Source organism: Odocoileus virginianus, unplaced genomic scaffold (genome assembly GCF_023699985.2).
Source record: "Odocoileus virginianus isolate 20LAN1187 ecotype Illinois unplaced genomic scaffold, Ovbor_1.2 Unplaced_Contig_10, whole genome shotgun sequence".
In the NCBI taxonomy this organism is placed as follows: Eukaryota; Metazoa; Chordata; class Mammalia; order Artiodactyla; family Cervidae; genus Odocoileus; species Odocoileus virginianus.
The window spans coordinates 438,944-459,852 of NW_027224327.1; the positions used below are offsets into that span (position 1 = coordinate 438,944).

The 20,909-nt window shown below is 43.5% G+C and overlaps 1 protein-coding gene and 1 long non-coding RNA gene across 6 annotated transcripts; one reads left to right on the forward strand and one right to left on the reverse strand.

Moving 5' to 3' along the window:
- The first annotated feature begins 55 nt into the window (after positions 1-55).
- LOC139033936 (uncharacterized) lies at positions 56-14,581 on the forward strand. 2 transcript variants are annotated; one of them, XR_011486408.1, is made up of 3 exons: positions 56-342; positions 9,484-9,629; positions 13,069-14,581. It is a non-coding gene; the product is annotated as an uncharacterized lncRNA (long non-coding RNA). The 2 variants fall into 2 exon arrangements; XR_011486409.1 differs by lacking the exon at positions 13,069-14,581 and adding an exon at positions 10,547-12,731.
- Positions 2,251-12,801, reverse strand: AMMECR1L (AMMECR1 like). 4 transcript variants are annotated; one of them, XR_002312594.2, is made up of 7 exons: positions 12,395-12,801; positions 10,035-10,145; positions 9,618-9,732; positions 8,895-8,985; positions 7,472-7,568; positions 5,328-5,855; positions 2,251-5,239 (listed from the first exon to the last, which is right to left on the reverse strand). XR_002312594.2 is itself a non-coding variant. In XM_020886349.2 (7 exons), exons 1-6 carry the CDS (start codon positions 12,799-12,801, stop codon positions 6,578-6,580), a joined length of 849 nt encoding a protein of 282 aa, XP_020742008.1. In that variant the 3' UTR covers positions 5,767-5,855; positions 6,552-6,577. The 4 variants fall into 4 exon arrangements, 3 of the variants coding, with proteins under 3 accessions (XP_070320081.1, XP_020742008.1, XP_070320082.1); XM_020886349.2 differs by lacking the exon at positions 2,251-5,239 and adding an exon at positions 6,552-6,605 and having other exon boundaries at positions 5,767-5,855; XM_070463980.1 differs by having other exon boundaries at positions 2,251-5,855.
- Positions 14,582-20,909: the final 6,328 nt, after the last annotated feature.

A 20,909-nucleotide genomic window follows, 5' to 3' on the forward strand; every position in this document is an offset into this window, starting at 1 on the left:
GGGCGGGCCGCGATGGGTAGGCGAGACATCCACGGAGTGGGCGGGGCCACGGGACCAAGCGGCCTAGGGCGCGAGCCGAGAGGGGCCAGAGCGGTGGGGTCTTGCAGGTCTCTGCAAGTGCCGCGGCAGCGTGGCGTATCCTGCGACCACGGCGGGAGAAAACCGGCACTTCCTTCAACAGTAGGTACTTCGCCGCGAGTCGTGGGGACTGCTCACTTGGCACTTCTGAGCCTCGGCTGTCTCACCTGTGAAGTGCGGAGGAGGATACCGGTTTCCAGGGCGCAGGGGAAGGATTAGATGAGATGCAGGAACGCGCTGACCGACCCAAGGATCGGAAGCTGGGTAGGTGATTGAAAACATTCAGTATAATTCCTCCAATGCCTCAAAGCATTTAAAATGTTTGATTTGTAGTGGATTTTTTCCAATACTTCTGAACATGTGGATAGTGATATTGAGAAGCCTGTTGGAACATTTGGATGATATTTAGAATAAGTAAGCAAATGAAAAATGATTCTGTTTCCAACTTGAGAGAAAACAGATGGTTGTACAATGAAGGAAATAACCATAGTGCCCTGCTTGGCTCAGGAATGAACCATCTATAAGTATATAAACTGTTCACAAAAAATGAAGACATTACCAGACAAGGGTATGCACCTGTATCCCTTTCATTTATAATTCCTTTAAATTATAATTTATAAAAGTTAATTTGCCTTGTGTATGTGTTTCCAAAAAAAATGTATCAGGTGAATTAATGGTAGGTTATATAGTGCTGGCAGAGCTTATTACTGCTTCAAAGTGCTTTCCTACACAGTTCATTAGAGCTGCAGACCAATGCCCGGAGAAGGAATCTGGGAACATGCCCCAGCTGGGTGTGGGATAAGTCCTGAGCTCAGTGTAGGCCCCCTTCTCCCATCTATCCATCCAATAGGTTTTTGCAGAGCACCTACCTACTACTTAACTGGACCTTAACACTTGCTGGCTCCAGTATCAGCCAGATCCCCAGCACACAGCAGGAAGAGAAGTCAACAGAGGAGAACCACAAATAATCCACAGTGATGTTTCACAGGCTGCTTTATCCACATTTTCATTCAGGAAGCCATTATTAACATGTCAGTGCAAGGCCCTGAATTTAAAATGAATCAGTCCTAGAGCTGTACCCAAGAGGAGCTCACCAAGAGTAGCTGATGAAAGATCTGAACTTAACTTCTATCATAAAAGAGAGTGACAGAAGATACAGAGAAAGAGATCATGAAGTTCCTCAAGAGCTACTATGGTTCTTTGTACTACTGTATTGGCTCAGAGTCAAGTTCTTCAACCAGCCCAGTGAGTGCCTTTCAAAGGCAGATATTCAAAGCCAAGGTCACAGACCCTAGATTTATCTGGAAGCAGATTTAGAGCAGACTTGAGCATCTCCTCCATCCTTACAAGAACTCTGATTTCTGACCACATGGCTTAGTTAACATTTCTCAGACAACAGAATGGTTAAAATGGCAAATTTTATGTTATATGTGAATCCACGGGGTCAGAGTTGGATGTGACTAACACGTCTGTATTTTACTACCACAAAAAAACAACAAAAAAGACATGGATTTCCATGCCGTTTAACTATAGGTGGTATTACAAATATGAAATACTACTCTAGAACCATAATTTCTCAATCAGCTGTAATCTATTTCCAAAAGTCATCTAACCCTGATAATGTACACCTGTGGCCAAGTATCAGGGATTCAGATCTTGGTATCTTAAAAAAAAAATTACATCCTTGCAAATAATTTCAGCCAAAGACTAACAATATCCGTATATGAATGTAAAGTTTGAAGTTATTCCTTGCTATTTTCTCCAAACACACTTTATCCTTTCTAGGCCATCCAAAACTAAGAAATATTTCCTTTAGATCAGACCACACAATGTCCCAGGGTCACTGTTGGCTTTGTTAACCTCATGAAATATCTTAAATTTGAGCATTTCCCCACTACCCCCTTTCAGATTGTAGCTTTCTGGGCAAGATCATTGGAAAATCTAAGAACTATGAACCTTAGTTCAGAAAATTTGGCTCTTAAAAAACCAGTGGTACTGCTAGCAACCACAAAAAAATATAAAAATGAAAGGTTATTGGGGATCAACACCATACAAAATATGCAGGCTGAGTAAATATGATCTGGTTGGCTAGCTCTAAATAATGACTATTCAAAAATTACTATTACTACTCTCTACTATTCGGAAAAAAAAAAAAGACAAGACAAAGAACAATTTTTACCCATTATGATTTATTCTCTACAATACTTTGTTAAAGAGTTCAATGATTTGCACTCAGAAGTTATATAGCCAAGAGGCAACCAAGTGTAATACAAAGAATTGGTCTAAAGTCTTTGCACTGAAGGCCATACAAAGTCTCTTGCTTCAGGGAAATAAGAATGAAAATAAACAAAAAGAACAAATAGCTCCCTAGGTTCCAGAATCTCAATAGAAAATAACATCAACAGTTAGTGAAATTGTAGGTGTTAACATACCATGGAAAACAGATCTTGTGCAAATATTAAAATTAACACCCAGGACTTCTGTATAGATGATTTTTATTATAAACAATAAAATATATGTAATGTCTGAACTACAAACCTTTCATGTTGAAATGGTCTCTAACATGAGTTGCTTTGATATTATGAAGCGAAAAAGTTTAAGAACCTCACAGTGGAAACAATCCAACACTGATAAACTCTAATGATCAAAGACATTCTCTTTTAATGAAGAACAAGGGCAATTCGAAATTACAGAGAGAATGTCCTAGCTGTGGGTATTATGAGACAAGCCAACTTTCCAGACCGAAAGGCACTCACAGCTAGGGATGAAACGAACTCCGAACCAACCAGCCACAGTGGGCTGGTCCCTTAAAAACAGGGGTTACTGTTCAGCTCGAGCAGTCCAAGGACATAGGAAACAGAGCAGAGAACATCCCCTTCTCTTTAAACTGCCACTCACGCCACATATACTGGCCACCCGCATCACTGCTTTGGTCAAGCAACATGGAAGGCAGCTCAGTTCCCATTCGGAGTTGTCATTTCCCTATGCAAAGCTGCCATATGGATGATCCAGACTTAGTATTTTTCCTGAGAGCCACCTGCCACACATCTTCATAAGGTGACCATGACCGTTTATTTCCAGACCCCTTCCTGACTTGGCTCCATTCAGGACACACACTGAGTGCCATCCCTCACAGGGCCAAACAGTTTTCCTTGGTCGACTCCTGAGTCCTCTTACTAAAGGAAGGAACTCGAGCGTCTCCGTTGCTGGATTTGGATGGGAGCATGAGGGAATGTGCGGGGAGTAAGGCTTCTTCACTCCAAAAACCAGAGCCCACTTCAGTGTGATGCTGGGCTTAAGCCCGATTCTTGTGCACTGATTTTTTACCCCCATTTCCTGGGGTTTTAAATTTTCTGGTTTTTTCCTTAAACGGCAGGTATCCTACCCCACCCTCAATAAAATTAAAACAAAACAAAACAACACAACTATACACTGGGAAAGACAAATAGGGCAACATTTCTACAAGAAAAAATAGGCTTGAAAGAGCATGGCACTGTAAATGCTTGCATGACCAGTCTCACTGAGCGTGCTCAGGGGTGAAAGTTTAGCACCATTTTTTTTTGCTTTTTTTAAACTTTAGAAATTAAACACAACTTTTTTAACATAGAAGACTTGAACAGTAATGAGTGTAGCCCTATGTATCAATACTGTTGTACAAATTGGAGGTGGGTGGTTTAGTCCAGAGCTGACCACCCTGACATCAATCCATGGCACCTAAGTAACCGTCGTCACATTTGTTTGCAACAAGACATTTATTATTCTCAGCAGCAGGAAATCATGAAACAACAACTTCATCTTCAGAAGCCTGTTTTCATTAGCACTGCGAGGGAAAGGGGGCAGGATGTGGGAGTGCGGCCCAGCAGCGAGACAGTGCTGGAGCCTGGCCCGCACATCTGGACATCAGCCCACGCTTCCCTGGCACATTCCACACCCTTAACAGCAGAGGATGGTGCCAAGCACACCTGCTCGCCCTAACCCATCTCTTCAAGAAAAGGACAGCAACGCCTAGAAAAGCATGTGTGTCATTCCTCAGACTGTGTCCCTGCTCCCCTCCGCCCCCCGCTCCTGACAGAAGAAAACTCAAAAGATCTTTTGACTTGAATATTTGCCCATTTCAGAAAGCCACACCACTACCACATAAACATTAAAATAAATTAAATCAAAACATTATGTTCACTGGGTTGACACCCAATCCACTTTAGAGTTCTCTAAGCATATTTATTGTTGGAAACCAGTGTATCACCTGTAGGGCCTTTTCTTCCAACTGGCCACCTCTTCCTGTGAATCATTTCAGCAGTGCCTCTGTGACAATGTTTTCAAAGCATCTTCCTAATTCCCAACTTCTATGAACTTTGCCACCATATGAGTGAAGAATAGGCAAGAGGGAGGAGAAACTTGCTGACAGCCATTTGGAATCAGCAAGAATGGGAAAGGGAAATATGCCACATGAAAGTATGAATGACCTAAAATAAAATAAGCTATTTGGAACTCTGCCACAGTGGGGTGAAGTTTTCCCAGCGTGTTAGGCAAGATAAAGATTCACCTTGTTTAATTACACAGCTTTGTTCTAAAGTCCCCATAAAGGACTGAAACATTAACAGTTTTCCCACTTCTACAAGCAAACTAGAAAAAGGAACTCCTCTGCTTAAAGGTCTCTCAGGATGTTTGCCTGAAAAGAAAAACAGCTTGGAGACCTTGGATTCTCTGCTATGACGACGTATCCTTCTAAAACCCAACCCAAGTGCTTGTTGGAACGTCTCTGAGAACCTAGATCCAGCTATAGGCACTGCTACCAGTAGAGGAGTGAGGTAGCCAGGTGGTAAGGAAGAGGTCTCTCCCTTGACACTGCGTGCAGTGATGCCATGAGGACCTCCCGCAGGCATCCCAGTCCATCCGCAGCAGGCCAAACCACAGAGCTCGGTTCAGTACCAGAAGACTCGATGCAGGAAGAGTGCCAGAAAATCCAACTGAGAGTGGGATGAGAATTAGAACCTTCAAGGCTAACTGAGCAATGAGATCTGCAACGCCATCCAAAGGGCTTCTGGTCGTGAGGTGGGTCTCTGTCCAGGAGCCACAGGACTCATGGTGCCCACGTTCGACCCTTACATGGCGTCCGCTTATGAAGCATGGAGGTTGTGATCAACTCTTGGTACGCAATTAACTGCAAGTTTAAAAAAAGGAATTTAAAACAACCTAAAAATGTTTCTTGTTGGTCTCCGTTGCCCAGACTGCCAGGGGAATACACCTACTTGATCTGGGGAGGCTGCAGGTGTGTGTGGGGTAGGCCTTCATGGACCATCAATTCCAGCTTCCACCGTGCGCCCGACACACAGGCGGCAAATCAGCAGCGGCACCTGCATGCCAAAGTCTTCTGAGCCCACACGGAATTCTCACTAGTCATGGAGGAGCCCCAATCCAATGGAACCCCGTATTGAGGAAAGGCTGAGATAAGGCTTGGGCCCTCAAGTTCTGTTTCATTCAGTATAACCCCTCCCCCCCCCGCCCCCCACCTCAGTCAGCCGGAGGCAGACTTGGCAACGGAAGCTAGCATCATAAAATGGTGCAGTAATAGAAGTAACTGGACCAGGAAGAGGAGGCATCTGCTCCAATGATGTCATAGCCATTGGTGGCCACAGGGGGGTGGGACTGGTCATGCAGCCGTGTGTCAGGAGTAATGATTGTAGAGGGGTGGGGCATGAAGAGTGCCATTCTGGAAACAATGCTGTCGAGAAGCTATATATTCTGCATAACTGATTGTCACCTTCTCACTTCGGTACCTGTGTAAGGAAACAGGAAAGGGTGTTAGGAACCCCAAATACTTCATTTCAAAATCACGCAGCAGAGTAAACCAAAAGCTTATTCCACATTTTGAAAGAATAAAATGGAAGACCAAGAGCAATCTTACTTACAGAAAATGAAAGACAGCACAAGAAAACAGTGTTGTTATTACAAATGAACAAGATGAAAAAGCACAGTCACAGTTCACCCCTGAGAATGTTTTCTGTACATCCCACCTTTAAACACTTCGTATGCTTATCATTAGGCTGCTCTTAAGCAATCTGCTACTAGGGTCTGGATGAAGAATTTAAGGTCAAATTATATGGGTGGCAGACGGGAAGATGGCTGCACCAATGCCCAGTGTAAAATGCATTATCTATTTCAGGTTAAAATGTGATAAATTTGACAGAAATGCAACTTCAACTTGCAGAAAAGCAACAAACAAGTTATTTATAACTAAAAGGGGCACAGACACCTAATTCTGGGTCAAATTCTGATGAAGCAGGTTAAAAGATCCCGGGTCTCACTTCCCAGATGAATGTGCCATACCATTGTATCACAGGGCCATCAGAACAGAATCCATAGCACTTTGGCCTCGCTCTAAAAAGAGCCATGAGTCAGGATGCAAAGCATGGGGTGTTACAAACCTATGGAGCCTACTACAGACCACAGGAGCTGGGTGTGACAATCCTTACCCAGAGCCATCTCTTTCCCTCTGTAATCACTCCTCCACTGCAAGGTGGTTATTCCTGAATTTTGACAGGGAAATGGCTGTTCAAATAAATTATAATAATAATGATAATAATAATGCTTTGTATTTGAAGATTTTTCTTTTTTGGAATCCAAAGCATTTCAAAAACATGGGGTTATCTTCCAAATAGACCTGTGAGGTTACTACATGATTATTCAGCATTTTACAGATGAAGAGGCCAACAGAGGCCCACACAAACCCACAGAAGCTACACCTCTCAGTATTTCCAATCTCAGCAGGGATGGGAGGAGAGCTGACATCTACTGACCACCTACAATACTGCCTGGCCCCAGACTAGAATTTCTGCATACATTACCTTACCACACTCTAGAACAACCCCAAAGCAGATTTTTTTTTTTCTGCTTAGAGAGGCCCAAGTCACACAGCTGGAAGTGGTGGAGCTGGGATTTAGGGTCCAATTCATGCAGATTTTACTATAGCCACCCCATGGATGTATTTGCTCCTAACAGGCAGAGGCGTTTCCTTGTTACTAGTCCATCAACACGCCACCTGACTGCATGTGGTGACTTCGACTGACCCAGGACTTCTGTTATTAAGAGGCTTCTCTCCTGCTTTCCGCCTTCCCACTCATCCTCCCAACAAGTGGGTCTGGCAAAGACACCCACGATTGTTCAGCAGCTACTCTGCCCCCACTATGCCATCAGCTGAACTATGGACATGCCCAGGATGCTGGGGAGCCTCTGCTTTCACTGCTATTGCTTCCTCAGAGCTTCAACCTCACAAATACTTCTTTGGTTTGGAGACATTAGCAGGGAACATTTTTCTCTTTCCTGTCTATCAAAAGTATCTTCCATCTAACCCCAACTAAGTTAAAATGACAAGGAAAATGAGACAGTGGCTTACCTGGTGAGTTTGATGGTTTTTCTGAATTCACTGGTAATTGGAGCCTTAAAGCCACCTTTCCTGAGCAAGGAATCTATCGTCTGGATCTGATCCCAGTCTGAGGAGAAGACAGGTGAATGGAGGTCAGTGCACAGTGACAGAACCAGGCAGGCAGTGCCCTAACGCAGCGACAGGAGGGCAGCAGCCGGACCCGCTGTGGGCAGAGCGAGCTGGGTGCTGCCCCCGCATCCCGGAGTCCTGTCTGCCTTGCTGGCAGTCAAAGGAGAGCCTGAGATGTGCCAGGATGCCCAGCACACACCATCAATGGCCTTCCCCTTCTTCTGAGTCTTTCCTGTCAGGTATGATCCCAGGACAACTATCTAGGAGCAAATGTGGTCCCAACTTAGTTGGCCTAGTGCGCTAACTAGGGCTGCTCTGGGAGAAGGGAGAATTCATATTCTGCAGCTTGCATTCCTTTATGTGGCCTTGCTTCATTTTGATGATTTCTAGCAGTTGTTTTCTACTACAGACTTGACAGCAGGACGGAAGCTATTCCCTTAGGAAGGATGGGAAAGTTGTTTGCACATCTACTGCTGTGTTGTTCTAGAAATATTTTCACCAGATACAACCAAATATATCAAATTGAAAACCAAACAAATCACTCCATAACAAACTCCATAAATCACTGCAGTAGGTGCCTTGATTTTAATTTCCTCAATCAGTTTTCAAATAGCAAAAGTGTTTGATTACTTACCTAAATTATCATCACATCTCACTATCAGGAAATATTCCTGGTCCATCTCCTTGGACAGAAATGCCAGATTTATTACCTCAAAGAGGTGGCTAAAAGGCTTCCTCCTCTTTAAGCCATATCCCCACTGCTTTCCATGATGGGAACCAACAGGGCAATCCCTCGCCACGTAATCAGTTCATTGATACACTGAACTCAGTATTTTTCTCTATTTCAGTTTCATACCTAACTACTAGATATTATTTTCAAAAAAAGACTAGTTCCAAGAAAGAAAGAAAATTGGGTTGTACACTGCAGAATGCATAAGCAACATTTTAAGGTATTCTTCTAAATATTCTTTTAAAGAGAAAACCTGCCCAACCCACTTCCTACCTTTAGGGTCCCACTACAGGAACTATTGAGTTCTTTTTTCCTACAATTAGCACTGAAGTTTTGGGGCCAAGAAATACTGCTACTCATTGAAAGTAAGTGAAACAGGCACCTAAGAAGTATTTACCCCTTTTCTTTCCCAGCTCTTTTGGGGAGTTTATTTCTTATTCTGTAAGAATTTGATAGATACGGAGAGGAAGAAAGCCACTCATACTTAGCTACATTGGACTAAAAGGCAACACATCCCACTCTCCTGCCCTCTATGTGACAACACTGATGGGTACCATTCACAGTGAAGGGTATCACTCCGTCTGTCTAACTCACCTTGCTCCTTTGCAACCTCAGGTAAGTAAGTGGCTGTACGTTTGACGCCTTTTTCATTGATGAATTCAATTCGAATCCCATGGACCCCAACCTACAAAAACACACAACCAATAAATGCTGTTTACTTACTCTAATGGAACTTTAATTATCCTCATGTAAATTGACACTGTCCCCTGACCAGTTTGACCCAGGGCTGAGAAAAGGGGAGCCTCATGCTTTTCAAGGCTGACTCTCTCTCAGGCACAGAAGCCAAAGAAACTGCTGCTTCAGGGAAAGGGAGACTCTTAAGTGCAGCCACCTCTCTGAGACTATGGAGGCTACATAAAGCAATTATTTTAATAACGCATCCAATAATCATGAACATTCCACCTTTAATATTCAAGAACAGGCTGCAGGATTTGATCAGGGTTACTGACTTCACATGTGGCTCCTAATAACATTTATTCAAGGGCTTACCAAGAAGAATCAGGAATGTTCTCCTTTATCCCATTATTTATTAGACATGGGAAAAGGACACGGGAGAGAGTATACTGGTAAGAAAGGGATTTCTTTCTGCTTCTAATATCGAAGTATCTTTTCTGTCACCCAGGTTGCCTACAACTGCCTCTGACCTCAGCTCTCACATGCTTATACCCTTGCTCAATGAAGGAGATACATTACCATGTACTAACCCGAACCCAAATGCAACGAGAGATGCAGAGTTCCAAATGCGGCTGTTCTCACCTCCCAGTCCAGGTAATCACTGGCATCCTCAAAGTTAGTAAGGAGGGAGACAGAGCAGAAAAGTTTAGGCAGCTCCTCTCGGGTCAGGGGGGGAAATCGGCTGTCCTTAAGTGCACTGGAGGGGACAGAAAACATAAGTGAGGCTGCTCCGGAATTGGGAGCCAACATCATGAGCCTGAAAGTTTATGGCTCTTGAGCTCTGCAAAAAAACATTCACTACCCATCAACACGAACATGCTAAAAACAACCGATGCTACTAACTGTCTATACTTGAACTGCTAAGTGACTCACCAGATTAAAGCCCCCACAGCTCCTGACTATCAAAAAGAAACACTCAAGCTTTACCACTCAGAAGAAACAGGCAGTTATTTTCAAATTTTGCAAATAATCTACCCATCTCACGCGTGGTGTCATTACCTGGTTAGCGTGTATTCCCTGAGTCCTGAATGAAGATTCATGGCTGAGAAGGTCCCAATGCAGCCACGAAGCCGCTTGTCCCGCCCTGTCTTCCATGTCACAAAGAGTGGACTGAAAAAGCAAGCACGCAGCGATCAGAGAAGAAAGCCCTGGCTTTACCCCCGTCCGCCTGTTCTTCCCCAGCATGACTGCTTTCTGATGTGGGCTGTCTGGGGAGCTGTGTGGCCCCAAGGTGAAAATGGAGAGGAGATGGCCCCGAGGCACAGGGAGGCTCCTGCAGCCCCTGCTCTCAGCTCCGCACCACTCCACATAGGGGTGCTGTTTCCATCTTCCTCTGCTCAGGACTCTTTCTTCTAGTTCTCCACATCTTCCTCCTCCTGTTTACTCTCTTTCTCTGTGTCTATGTCTCCCAGTTCCATCCTTCTTGAAGACATACTAGCCTGCACACCTTCTCCCCTCAACCCCATACTGCACCCATCATTATTTCTGTCTCTTCTGTTTATAAATTCCAGGAAAAAAAAAAGTCTCCCCGAGAAAGCTTATTCTGCAGACTTCCTGGTGGTTAAGAATACGCCAGGCAATGCAGTGGGTTATGGGTTCAATCTCACATACAACAAGCCTGCCTGTCACAACTACTGAGCCAGAGCGCCACAACTAGACTCTGTTCGCCACAACAAAATATCCTGGATGATGCAATGAAGATCCCATGTGCCTCAACTAAGACCCAACACAGCCAAATAAATAAACAAATAAGTATTTTAAAAAAGAAGGCTTATTCTGGAATTTTCCTAGTGTTCCAGTGGCTAAGAATCTGCGTTCCAATGCAGTAAACATGAGTTTGATCACTAGTTGGGGAATTAAGATCCCACGTGCTGAGGGACAACTAAACCTCAAGTGTCCCAACTAGAAAGAATCCCACGGGCTGCAACTAAGATCCAATGCAGTCAAAAATAAATAATTCTTTTTTTAAAAAAAGCTTATTTTCAGCAGAAGTTACCACTTTCCAGGCCAAAGTCATGCTGCATTAGGCTACATCAGAGACACTAATAGATATTTAGACACAGGTTACGGGGCTGCCGCCTCTTCCCAAAATTCTTCCATGTTCCTATGCCTTTACCTCTTAAGATTCTTAACACTGCTAAAACTTACATCTTTCAAGTTACCTTTGATCATTATTACAAGGCAAGGTCTCCCACCTACCCATCTTTTCCTTTCAGTAAAACAGCTGAACAGCACCAGCCAAAGTTAACGTTCCAAAACCTACTCAAAACCCTTCCAGGAATCCCACTGTGCCCACACCCTACAAAGCTGTGGTCACCACTTACTCTTCAAAGTCTGTGTCCCTCTCCTGCAAGGGACACACCCAATCCCACTCAGATCAAGGCTCAGACTCTCCATCTACTTAGGATTTTTCTATCCCCAGATGTCATATGGCAATGCTTCCCTAAAAAGCAAGCACATTTTCTCATTTCCTCTCCTCTGACACAATCACAGACGAACTTCCCCTCTACCTCTGCCCAGACAGTGTGAGACACACCCTATTTAGCTTTTGTGTGTGATCTGTCAACTCAAGTCTCCTGAGAGCAAGGACTGTTTCTTCATACCTGTCTATTCCCTGCCCAGTCCTCAGTACGGCACTAACAGTTCTTGGTCAGTGAATCCTCTAAAAGCACCTCCTAAAAAATAAAAGAGCAGCACTGCTCTCTAAATCCACATCGAAGCGGTTCCAATTCTGAGAAAGCAAGCCTTAGCATGTCTGTCTTCACTTGACTTCACCATTTACATACACATATTCCTTATTTAAGTCACTAACACCTCATGGGAACTTGGGAGTCTTGAACTAAAAACATCAAAACAAATTCTGACATTCTTGGTGGGGTGCTGGCAGCCCCACGGGACTGATAGTAAGTGATGGGACTCTTGTTAAGAGCATCTCAGCTCCCAGTAAATGAGCTCATCTCCAGCCTGGCTGGAGTGAACACTGGTAGTGAACACTGGTAGTTCACTCGGATTTCAGCAATGCACAGGTCCACAATGGTGTGGTGGTGTGACTTCTCCACATGAGGGTTTGAATGACCTACCCCCTGTCATATGAAACCAAAAGACAATCAAAATCAAAACCCTCCTGATTTCCAGAATGTAACTTTAATGACAAGCCAACAACTCCTTTAAATGTAGCCTAGTATCCACTTTTGATATTCTAGATATTGTCTGGATACTTTTCTTCATTCTTTTCCCATTAACCTTTGCCCAAACCATGTTAAAGCTTTTTATAAGTAGAAGATTCTTGCAAGAAAGCGACCCCAGGAAGAGGCCTCTGTGCCGTTCCTGCGTCCTCGGCGCGTGACCGCATTACTCACTAGGGGTCGTTGGTGAACCTAGGGAGCCGCGGCTGCGGGAAGCCGTAGAGGTGACAGTACAGGACGTCAAAGCAGTAGCAGCACATCTCTGCAGTCACCACCAGGTTCTTGGCGGTGTTGGCAGTTCCATTGGGCCGGGGAAGAGGGCTCAGCGCTCCCGATGCGGGATTCATTCGTGTGATGGGAGAGTTTCCAGGTCCCAGAGTTAAGTCCGACACATTCTCCCGACCACTGCTGCCATCCCCATGCTGGTGGTTTTGAAGAGGTCCTGAACTCGAGCCGGGGACAGTTGTAGACTGGTTCCCGTGACTGTGCGTTCCACTTCCAGATAACTTAGGCTTCTTGACCCCACAACAACCTGCTGCCAGCTTGGGCTCAAGTGGAGGAACACAACGTCTTTTTCCCATCCTGATTCAGTGCTTGAGGTCCGGAATGCTGCAGAACCCTAATCCAAAAGAGAACACCCAAGCATTAATGCAAATGGTTAGTTAGAAGAACACAAAAATCAGAGAAAGGGTCTACAGGGAAGGGGTAGGAGTCATCGAGTTCTTTCTCACACAGGTCACACTGGTCACAAAGGGCGTCAGACCAGTGGGCTGGAAAAGACTCTGCATTCCAGACCAGGGACACCTAACTGTTACCTGAGGGGAAACTATTTTTCATTTTCCATGAAGGTTATGGTCATCATGGATGGACGCAGGCCACAAACGGCTCCCTCGTGCCCAGGTCTCCTCGGGCAGAAAGACGGGCAGAGTGGCAGCCAGTCTGCAGGCAGACGGGGACATTTCAAGACCAACTGGAAGACCGCACTTGACCTGACAGGCTCTTCAGCAGGATGCTCTCTCTACATTTGTACAGGCTCCAACCTGAACCACTCTGTTTTTAAAGAACCCCAGAGGAACTTTCATATTTTTCCTCATCACCAACCTCAACTTACCTATGTGACTTTAGCTCCAGACCTCTGTGAGGATGAGAAGCAGCCACTCTTCTGACAAGAGCACGCTAGCACAAGGCTCCTGCCGCCTTTCTGTGCTCACAGTGACCCTGCACAGTCTTACTTATCTTCTTCCTTCTCCTCTGAACATACTCCAATTTCTACACTTCTATACTTTCAAGACCCCATTCAAAAAAAAAGCTACAACCAAGCAGAAACCTTTATTCACACAAATGACCCAAGCTTCAGTCCTTTTGTGAGGTAGCCATTTCTGCCCTGTCACAGGAAGGCAGAGATGCAAAGGCATGAGTCTGACAAAATGTGGCATCAGATGGGAGTTCCAGCTGATAAAGGGGAGGAAGGAATCTTTTTCCATTAAATCCTTTTTCTTTTTTTGAACCGTTTCACAATCTCTACTTTTATTGCCTAATTAGATTTTATTTCCATCTGGACAGCTTACTTTTTATTGGTGCGTGACGATATGATTTGTTTTTTGTTTTTCCTTCTGAACCCTGGATGAAAAGAAAACTCAGTTCTGGGAGGGACTGTCAGATAAGGGTACAGAATATGGTGAAATGGTGCTCGGTATCCTCAAAAAAATTAGCAAAATCAATCCTAGAAGATCCCTTATTTGCCCTCTTGCTAGTTAATAAATAGACTGCTGGGGAAAGGGAGGAATAGATTCAAGGGCAAAGAAGGGTCCAGATGGGATGAGGAAAGCAGGGACAGGCGTGTCTACCCCACTCTCTCCTGCTCTCACTTACACCTGTCCTCTAAATAAAGCAGTAGTAGACTTTACTGCTACTGCTAAATCACTTCAGTCGTGTCCGACTCTGTGCAACCCCATCCCTGGGATTCTCCAGGCAAGAACACTGGAGTGGGTTGCCATTTCCTTCTCCTAAATCCTTTTTCTTAAGAAGCCCAAGGTAAAGATATATAGCTGTAGCATGACCCAGATCCTTTCTATTGTCTATGTCAACAATCGAGACTCAGGGAAATAGATCCTAGTTATTTCAATGTTGATAATACCAGAGTTTGTAAAATCCTGCTAATCTGAGAAAAATGTACTTTGTTTTTTCACAAATCACTACATGTTAGTTCTAGCCTCCTACTCAAAATATATAATTTTTATCTAAAATTTTCTCTGTAATTTGAACACGCAGCACACAATTGCCTTTTTAGGCACTACTCTATTGTATAGTTTTTTGGTTGTAGTGTCTACAATCTTTTAAATAAAATTAGATATGTACATACCCATTTCCAATGCTGTTATTTCTACAAACACAACTTGTCACTTTAGAGTGAATGAGATCCAAAAATTTCACAAATAGTGCTTTTGTTTCTGATAAATCCTGATCCCTAACAAAATACACATTTTTGTATTTAAGACAATTCTTTGGAAGAAAGTTGCCTCCAGCAGAGGAGTAACAGTTTACACATTTTGATGTCTAGCTTGCAACAGGCTTCTTTTTGAGAAAGCCTCCTGCATGTGATATAGTAAAACCTCCAGTGAATAGACTGTTTCTGAGTGTAGATATCACTGTCTTGTTCAGACTGTTAAGAGAGGGAGCAGGAGGTTCTGGTTAAAAATGTTGCCTCCCGAGTCAAATGGCCTGGGTTCAAATGTGATTCCTCCAGGATTAACCTCTCTATGCCTCAGTTTCCGCAAACTGGGAATAACAATAGTACTTGCCTCATGGGGCTGTTAGGAGAATTGAGTTTAATCTATGTGAAGTGCTTCTATACAGTTTCTGGCATAAAGTTAGCTACTCTTATCATCTGGGCTCTCATCTGCCTGCTCCCCCCAGAGGTGGAGGCTCTGGGAAGGCTAGGACTTTGCTGCACACTCAAGGCTTAGAGCACCAAACAGATGCTCTTTAAACAGGATTTCACTTAATCCTCAGAACCACCCAGCAAGGATGATATTAGCATCATTTTACAAAGGAGGAAACTTAGGTTTAGTAAGAAAGGTAATCTGCCACTAAGTGGCAGAGTCAGAATTTGGACCACGATCTATCTGTCAGACTACAAAGCTCGGGTCTTCCCACCATGCCACAAAGAACGGGGCCTGCCAGTCATATCCATTGGATTCAGTCCCTTTCCTAAGGGCGTGATTTAAAAAAAAAAAAATATCAAAGGTATACTAAAACTAAAAGAATAGCTTGCAAAATTTCGCCAACAAAAACGGAGCCGAGGGAAGCTGACTTCCCTGGTGGACCAGTGGTTAAGAATCCACCTTCCAATTCAGCGGATATGGGTTCAACCCGCGGCCGGGGGACTGATTCCCACATGCCACAGAGCAACTAAGCTTGTGCACTGCAACTACCGAGGCTGCAGGCTCTAGAGCCCATGCTCTGCACCAAGAGAAGCCCTCCCACACCACAACTAGAGAATCCCCTCGAGACGCAACAAAGACCTAGTGTGGCCAAAATAATTTTAAAGAAAGGAGGAGCAGGGGAAAGAAATCAAAACCTAAGCCCAAAGCTCTGCCACCACCCTGACAATGGCCAGTGCCCCTGCCATGGCCACCCGAGCCCGCAGAGGCTGTCACTGTCCTCTGAGCTCTTACTTGACCTTCCTCCTCGGGCATAACTGTGGGCAGAGGGTTTAGAGCCTGTGTTCAACGAGGCAGAGGGACCTTCTCTCCAGAGCGAGAGCTTTAACAGCCCCAAGAGGGCCCTGAGGCTCTGCCTCTAGAGTCCCAACATTCAAAGAAGCAGAGAGAAGGGATGAAATAACAGTAAGGCGAGAAAACAAATCCTTCCTCATTCTCCTTACACCGTAGGATGCTTGAAGGAAGAGAGAAATGTCATGAGACAGTGGTAACTCAGGTGTTCCTCCAAAGGTGCTATCAGCTCTCTGATGGGCGAAACACCCTGTAACAGAGCAGTGGGTTTTCAAACCATGCCAAGGCAGGTGAGGTCAAGCTTAGGAAGATTCTGCCTACACCAGTGGTCCCCAATCTTTCTGGCCCAGGGACTGGTTTCAGAGAAGCCAATTTTCCCACGGGGGTGAGTTGGGGATGGTTTCCGGACGATTCAAGCATGTTTACTGTGCACTTTATTTTTAATCTAATGCCACTGCTGATCTGACAGGAGGTACTGGTCCGAGGCCTGCAGCTGGAGACCCCTGGCCCACCCATGATGTACAACCACTGCTCTGGAGTGGGGCATACTGAGAGATTACATTTAGCAATCCCCCACACCATCCCCAACTGTGATTTGTAATCAACAGAGCCAACCCAAACCTCGTGGATCCTCAGGACCAAGTTTTCTCCAGAGGCCACTAAACAGACAATTCAATCAATATTCTCAATTAGTGAATAAAGGCAGAGTTACAGACTTTCTACATCAGAAGTATATTAGAAGGCATTTCTTTAAAATTTATTCCATAAAACTTAAATCTATAGAAAACTTCAAACAAAAATGAACCTAATACCCAGGTTTAATAATTTTCAACAAAGGGCCAAACTTATTTCATCCACAGCCTACTTACTCCATCTCCCTCACCCTACTGAATTATTTAAGGTTTGTTTTTTAAACGGGCCAAAACTTTACTTATCTGTCAGCGTAAAGCAAACATTAACTAAACGGTACAGACTGTGACGGTGCTGGTAGTGAGCACCTTTATTTACACGGCAACCACCACCTATCAATTCCATCAGGCTTCTCTCTAAGTAAGACTCTCCTAACCCAACTCCAACAAAGTGGGTATCTCACAGCTGTGTCCCAGACCTGGCTCCCAAGACCGCCTCACAACTACAAAGGACACACTTGATTCTCCCAACAGCTCTGTTTCTGAAGGCACAGTGTGAGATCCTCCAGAATAACAGTATTTCAATGCAACAGACTAACCTGCTGTGACCAACTAAAAATACCCCTAACGGCATACATATTCTACCTCTCCTAGAAAACTATGCCTTTGTTCTCATCCTTCCCCAAAACTTCATAAAAACTACCAGCAATGGTACCCTGATTATAGGAGTAACCGAATGGTTACTCAAGTTGGTTCATATGAAGTAACTGGAATCAGGTAAAAACCCTTGCTTTATAAACACATATACCACAAAGACCCTTCTGGAGCCTTCAGTAGGCTAACCTCAAGGCCATTTTAAGGGCCTATTATAGTGATGTCATTTTCCTACACTCCATCTACTTTAGAACAAACAAGAACAAGCTAGTTAAAACTGGATTTCTACCAGATGGAGACAATACCCATACTTGCACAAAGAGCTGGAGGAAATAACAGGAGTCACTGTTTTACCTCTTAAGGCCTCCTAACCTAGCAAGTATCCAGTGAAGTTGTTTTCAGTGTTGAACATCATCATGCCCTTTATCTGACATGGAATGCTCAAGGGATCCTGACCCTCACGAGGGTCCACAACAAAGGCACCTTTGCGGGCCTCTCTGAGAGGAAGGTGAGTGGCGTGCTGCAGACCTGGGCCAAGTGGCATACAAAGCCACCTGAACTCCAGCCAGCACTGAACTCACCAATACCTTAAGTCGCAGAAGCTGGGCTGCATTTCTGTTTGTTTTCCCACAACACCTAACCCAGCATCCTGCATATGGCACACACTCCAACAATCTTATTTACAGATCTCCCAGCAACTTCATTTAAGCTAGCCTTTTTAATAAAATGAATATTTATGGTACAACCTGATCTTTACTCTGTTCCACTGTGAGGTGCTGACTGTTGCATGTGTCAGAAGCTGAAGGTAACTAAAATACAAGTATGTATTCTTATCAACAATGCCAATTCTACTTAGCCCAAACCAAGGAGTGGTTTAATTTATAGCAAAATGGATAGCTAATGTGGACCATTCATTCTAAAAATCAGGTCAAATACCCCCTACACGAACTTTGTGGTTTGATTTATGCTGGTAGCTGTTCTCTGCCAAATTACAGTAATTGGTCAGTCCTAGGCTTGGCCTCAGGTGCTGTTTAACAGTAGGTTGCTCAAGGCTTTCCTTCCAAACGACGTATCTAGTTTCTAAACTGCATGTGACAAGAATTTTCCTACTTTTTAAAAATGATGGAGCACTTTAAGAGCATTATTTGTCTGGAGGGCAATTTACAATTTCAGAAGTTAATGGAAATGATGTGTCATAAACTGCTGATATTTATAAACAAGATGTGGAGACCAGTGCTAAGGGGAGGATGTAAGAACATCCTGACAGACACAGCTGGCTGGGCAGGAGGGTCTTCTTCCCTCACTGGGGGTCCCTTCCAAGGCTCCAAAGTCCACTGAAAACAAGCTGCTGCCTTCCCAGAGCAGCTCCCATCCTCAGAGGACAGAGTCCAGGCTTTGGGGTCATCATCTAGGCGCAAGTCCCAAATCTGACTTAGCAGGTACAGGCTGTGCAAACTCAGGCAGGTTGTCTGTCTGTGGATCTAGGCTCCTGCTACCATAGAGGGTTTATTTGTGAGCATTCATTGAGTAAGACATGAAAAACATCTAGCAGATCTTTGGCACAGAACTACTATTTATTAAAGCGTCTGCTATTCTATTAATAGGGGGTTATTATTCTAATGACCATGATGCTTTTCCTCTTTGGAGACCCATACTTCTAATAAGTCATCCACTGATCTCTTCATTGTGAGATGCCAGGAAGTATAAGGAATACTGGGCTGACAGCTGTGCACAGTTCTATTCTACAAGAGTCCTCTTTTAAGTTTGAAGCCATATAACAAAAAGAAACTAAAACTGCTAAATACGCTACTATTACAGAAATCTTGATATATATTGAGTACCAACAGAACTACCGAGTCAAAATAGTTAGAGTTCCAATAACTAATAATAATTTTCTAGATAAAAATATCTAGAAAGGCTAGGAGGTAGAAAGAAAAGAGGTTCACCTTTGGAAGACAAGCTTCAAAACAGCTCTTCAGGGGCACGACCTTTTAACAACGACGACGACTAGACTCGGGAGGTAGGAAAAAGGGGGAACAAAAGGAGGGGGTCTCTGCATTTTCTTGTTATTATTAGTGTCCAGATGTCTATTCAAACCAAGTTTATACAGAAGGGAACAGACTGCTGTTTCCTTTGTGACACACAAGTGAACTGAAATTCAATTTAATAATTATTTGAGTAGTGAAATGGCATGTAAGCTATATTCTGGCCTACTTAGGGAACTATTCCAAGAAATAGTCAGATAAAAAGACCCACAAAACATTCTGGACATTGTTTCAAATAATCATCTCTATATTTCTGAAAGCCGATCATACACACATACACATCTGAAACATTTGCTGTGTAAAAATTTTCCCTGCAAAAAACAGATCTCCCTATACAATTGCTTTTTAAATTTACAGATTTAGAAAAACATACAATACTGTACACCTTCGTGTGAATTTAGCTTAGGAAAAACATGAATATAAGAAATCAAATGTTTTCTTTTTAGATCCTCTCCCTTAACTATGTAAGCTATGGCAGGATGCCAGATCTTTCTGGGCCTCAGTTCTTTCATTTGTAAAATGAAAATATCTGTCCCCTGCCTTCCTCATAGAGAGACGGTGAGGTTCCAATAAGACATGAAGCATTCTGAAAAACTTTTTTTTACAAGTGTTTGCATACCATCAACAGACTCGAGGGGACCCAGCAGTAATAAAAAATTTCCCAGAACTCTGTTCACATGTAGAATTTTAGTTAGTTTTAAGAAAACCGTATCACCCTAGCAGATTTAGGGCAGAATGTTCCAAAATTCTCTGAAAATTAAAACCATATGGAAGACATCTGATAACTGACCTTGACAGAAACTGTATTAACCTCTGAGTTATGATCTTTGTCTTTAAATGCAAACCTTTATGTAACCCAAGGGTAAGTGTAATGCTACAAAACCATCGAAGTCACTCTAATAGGATTATGGAAAATAAACTTGTTTTTTACCAATTAAAATTATTTTAAAAGCGAGCAAGTGGAAGTGGAAGGATTCATCAAGTTTAGAACACTCATTCAAGTAGAAAAACAGAAATGAACAAAGTAAACATATATTCTAGTCCAAGCACAGGGCTAAAACCAAATAAAAAATAAAAGCAACACAATTCCATTCTAAGTATGTCCAAGGTAATACTCACTGAAAGCAGAAAGTTTGTATTGTCAGGGGAACAGCTATAACAGAGGAGGGGAGCTATTTTGTCTCTGACATAAATTTTCTTCCTTCCGATTCCATTCCTTCTTCCTGTACCTAAGATGGAAACGCAGGTGCAGTGAGTGAACAACATCAAGGCGGTGCGGAGGTAAGAGATGGTTTTTGAAAGGACTACAACAGAGTAATTTCTAGGAAGAAAAAAAAAAAAGCTAAGAAACAGGCTTTCCTTAATTCAAAATATTTCAAAATCTAAATATAAGGTGGCAAGGGCAGCCCCCTGTACTAAATCACCTCATTCCTGGCCTCAACACCAAGAAGGGAGGACAAGGAAGATTAAAGGTTTTATTGAAACTGAACATGAAACACACATTAAAACTTCCTCCACCACTAATTTAGATCAAAAGTTGCTCTCAGGCCAAGATACACCATCTCAAGGCTCTCTACTGGTTTCAGACTACAAACAAGATTTCCAAATCCTCTGCAAATGTGGTGCG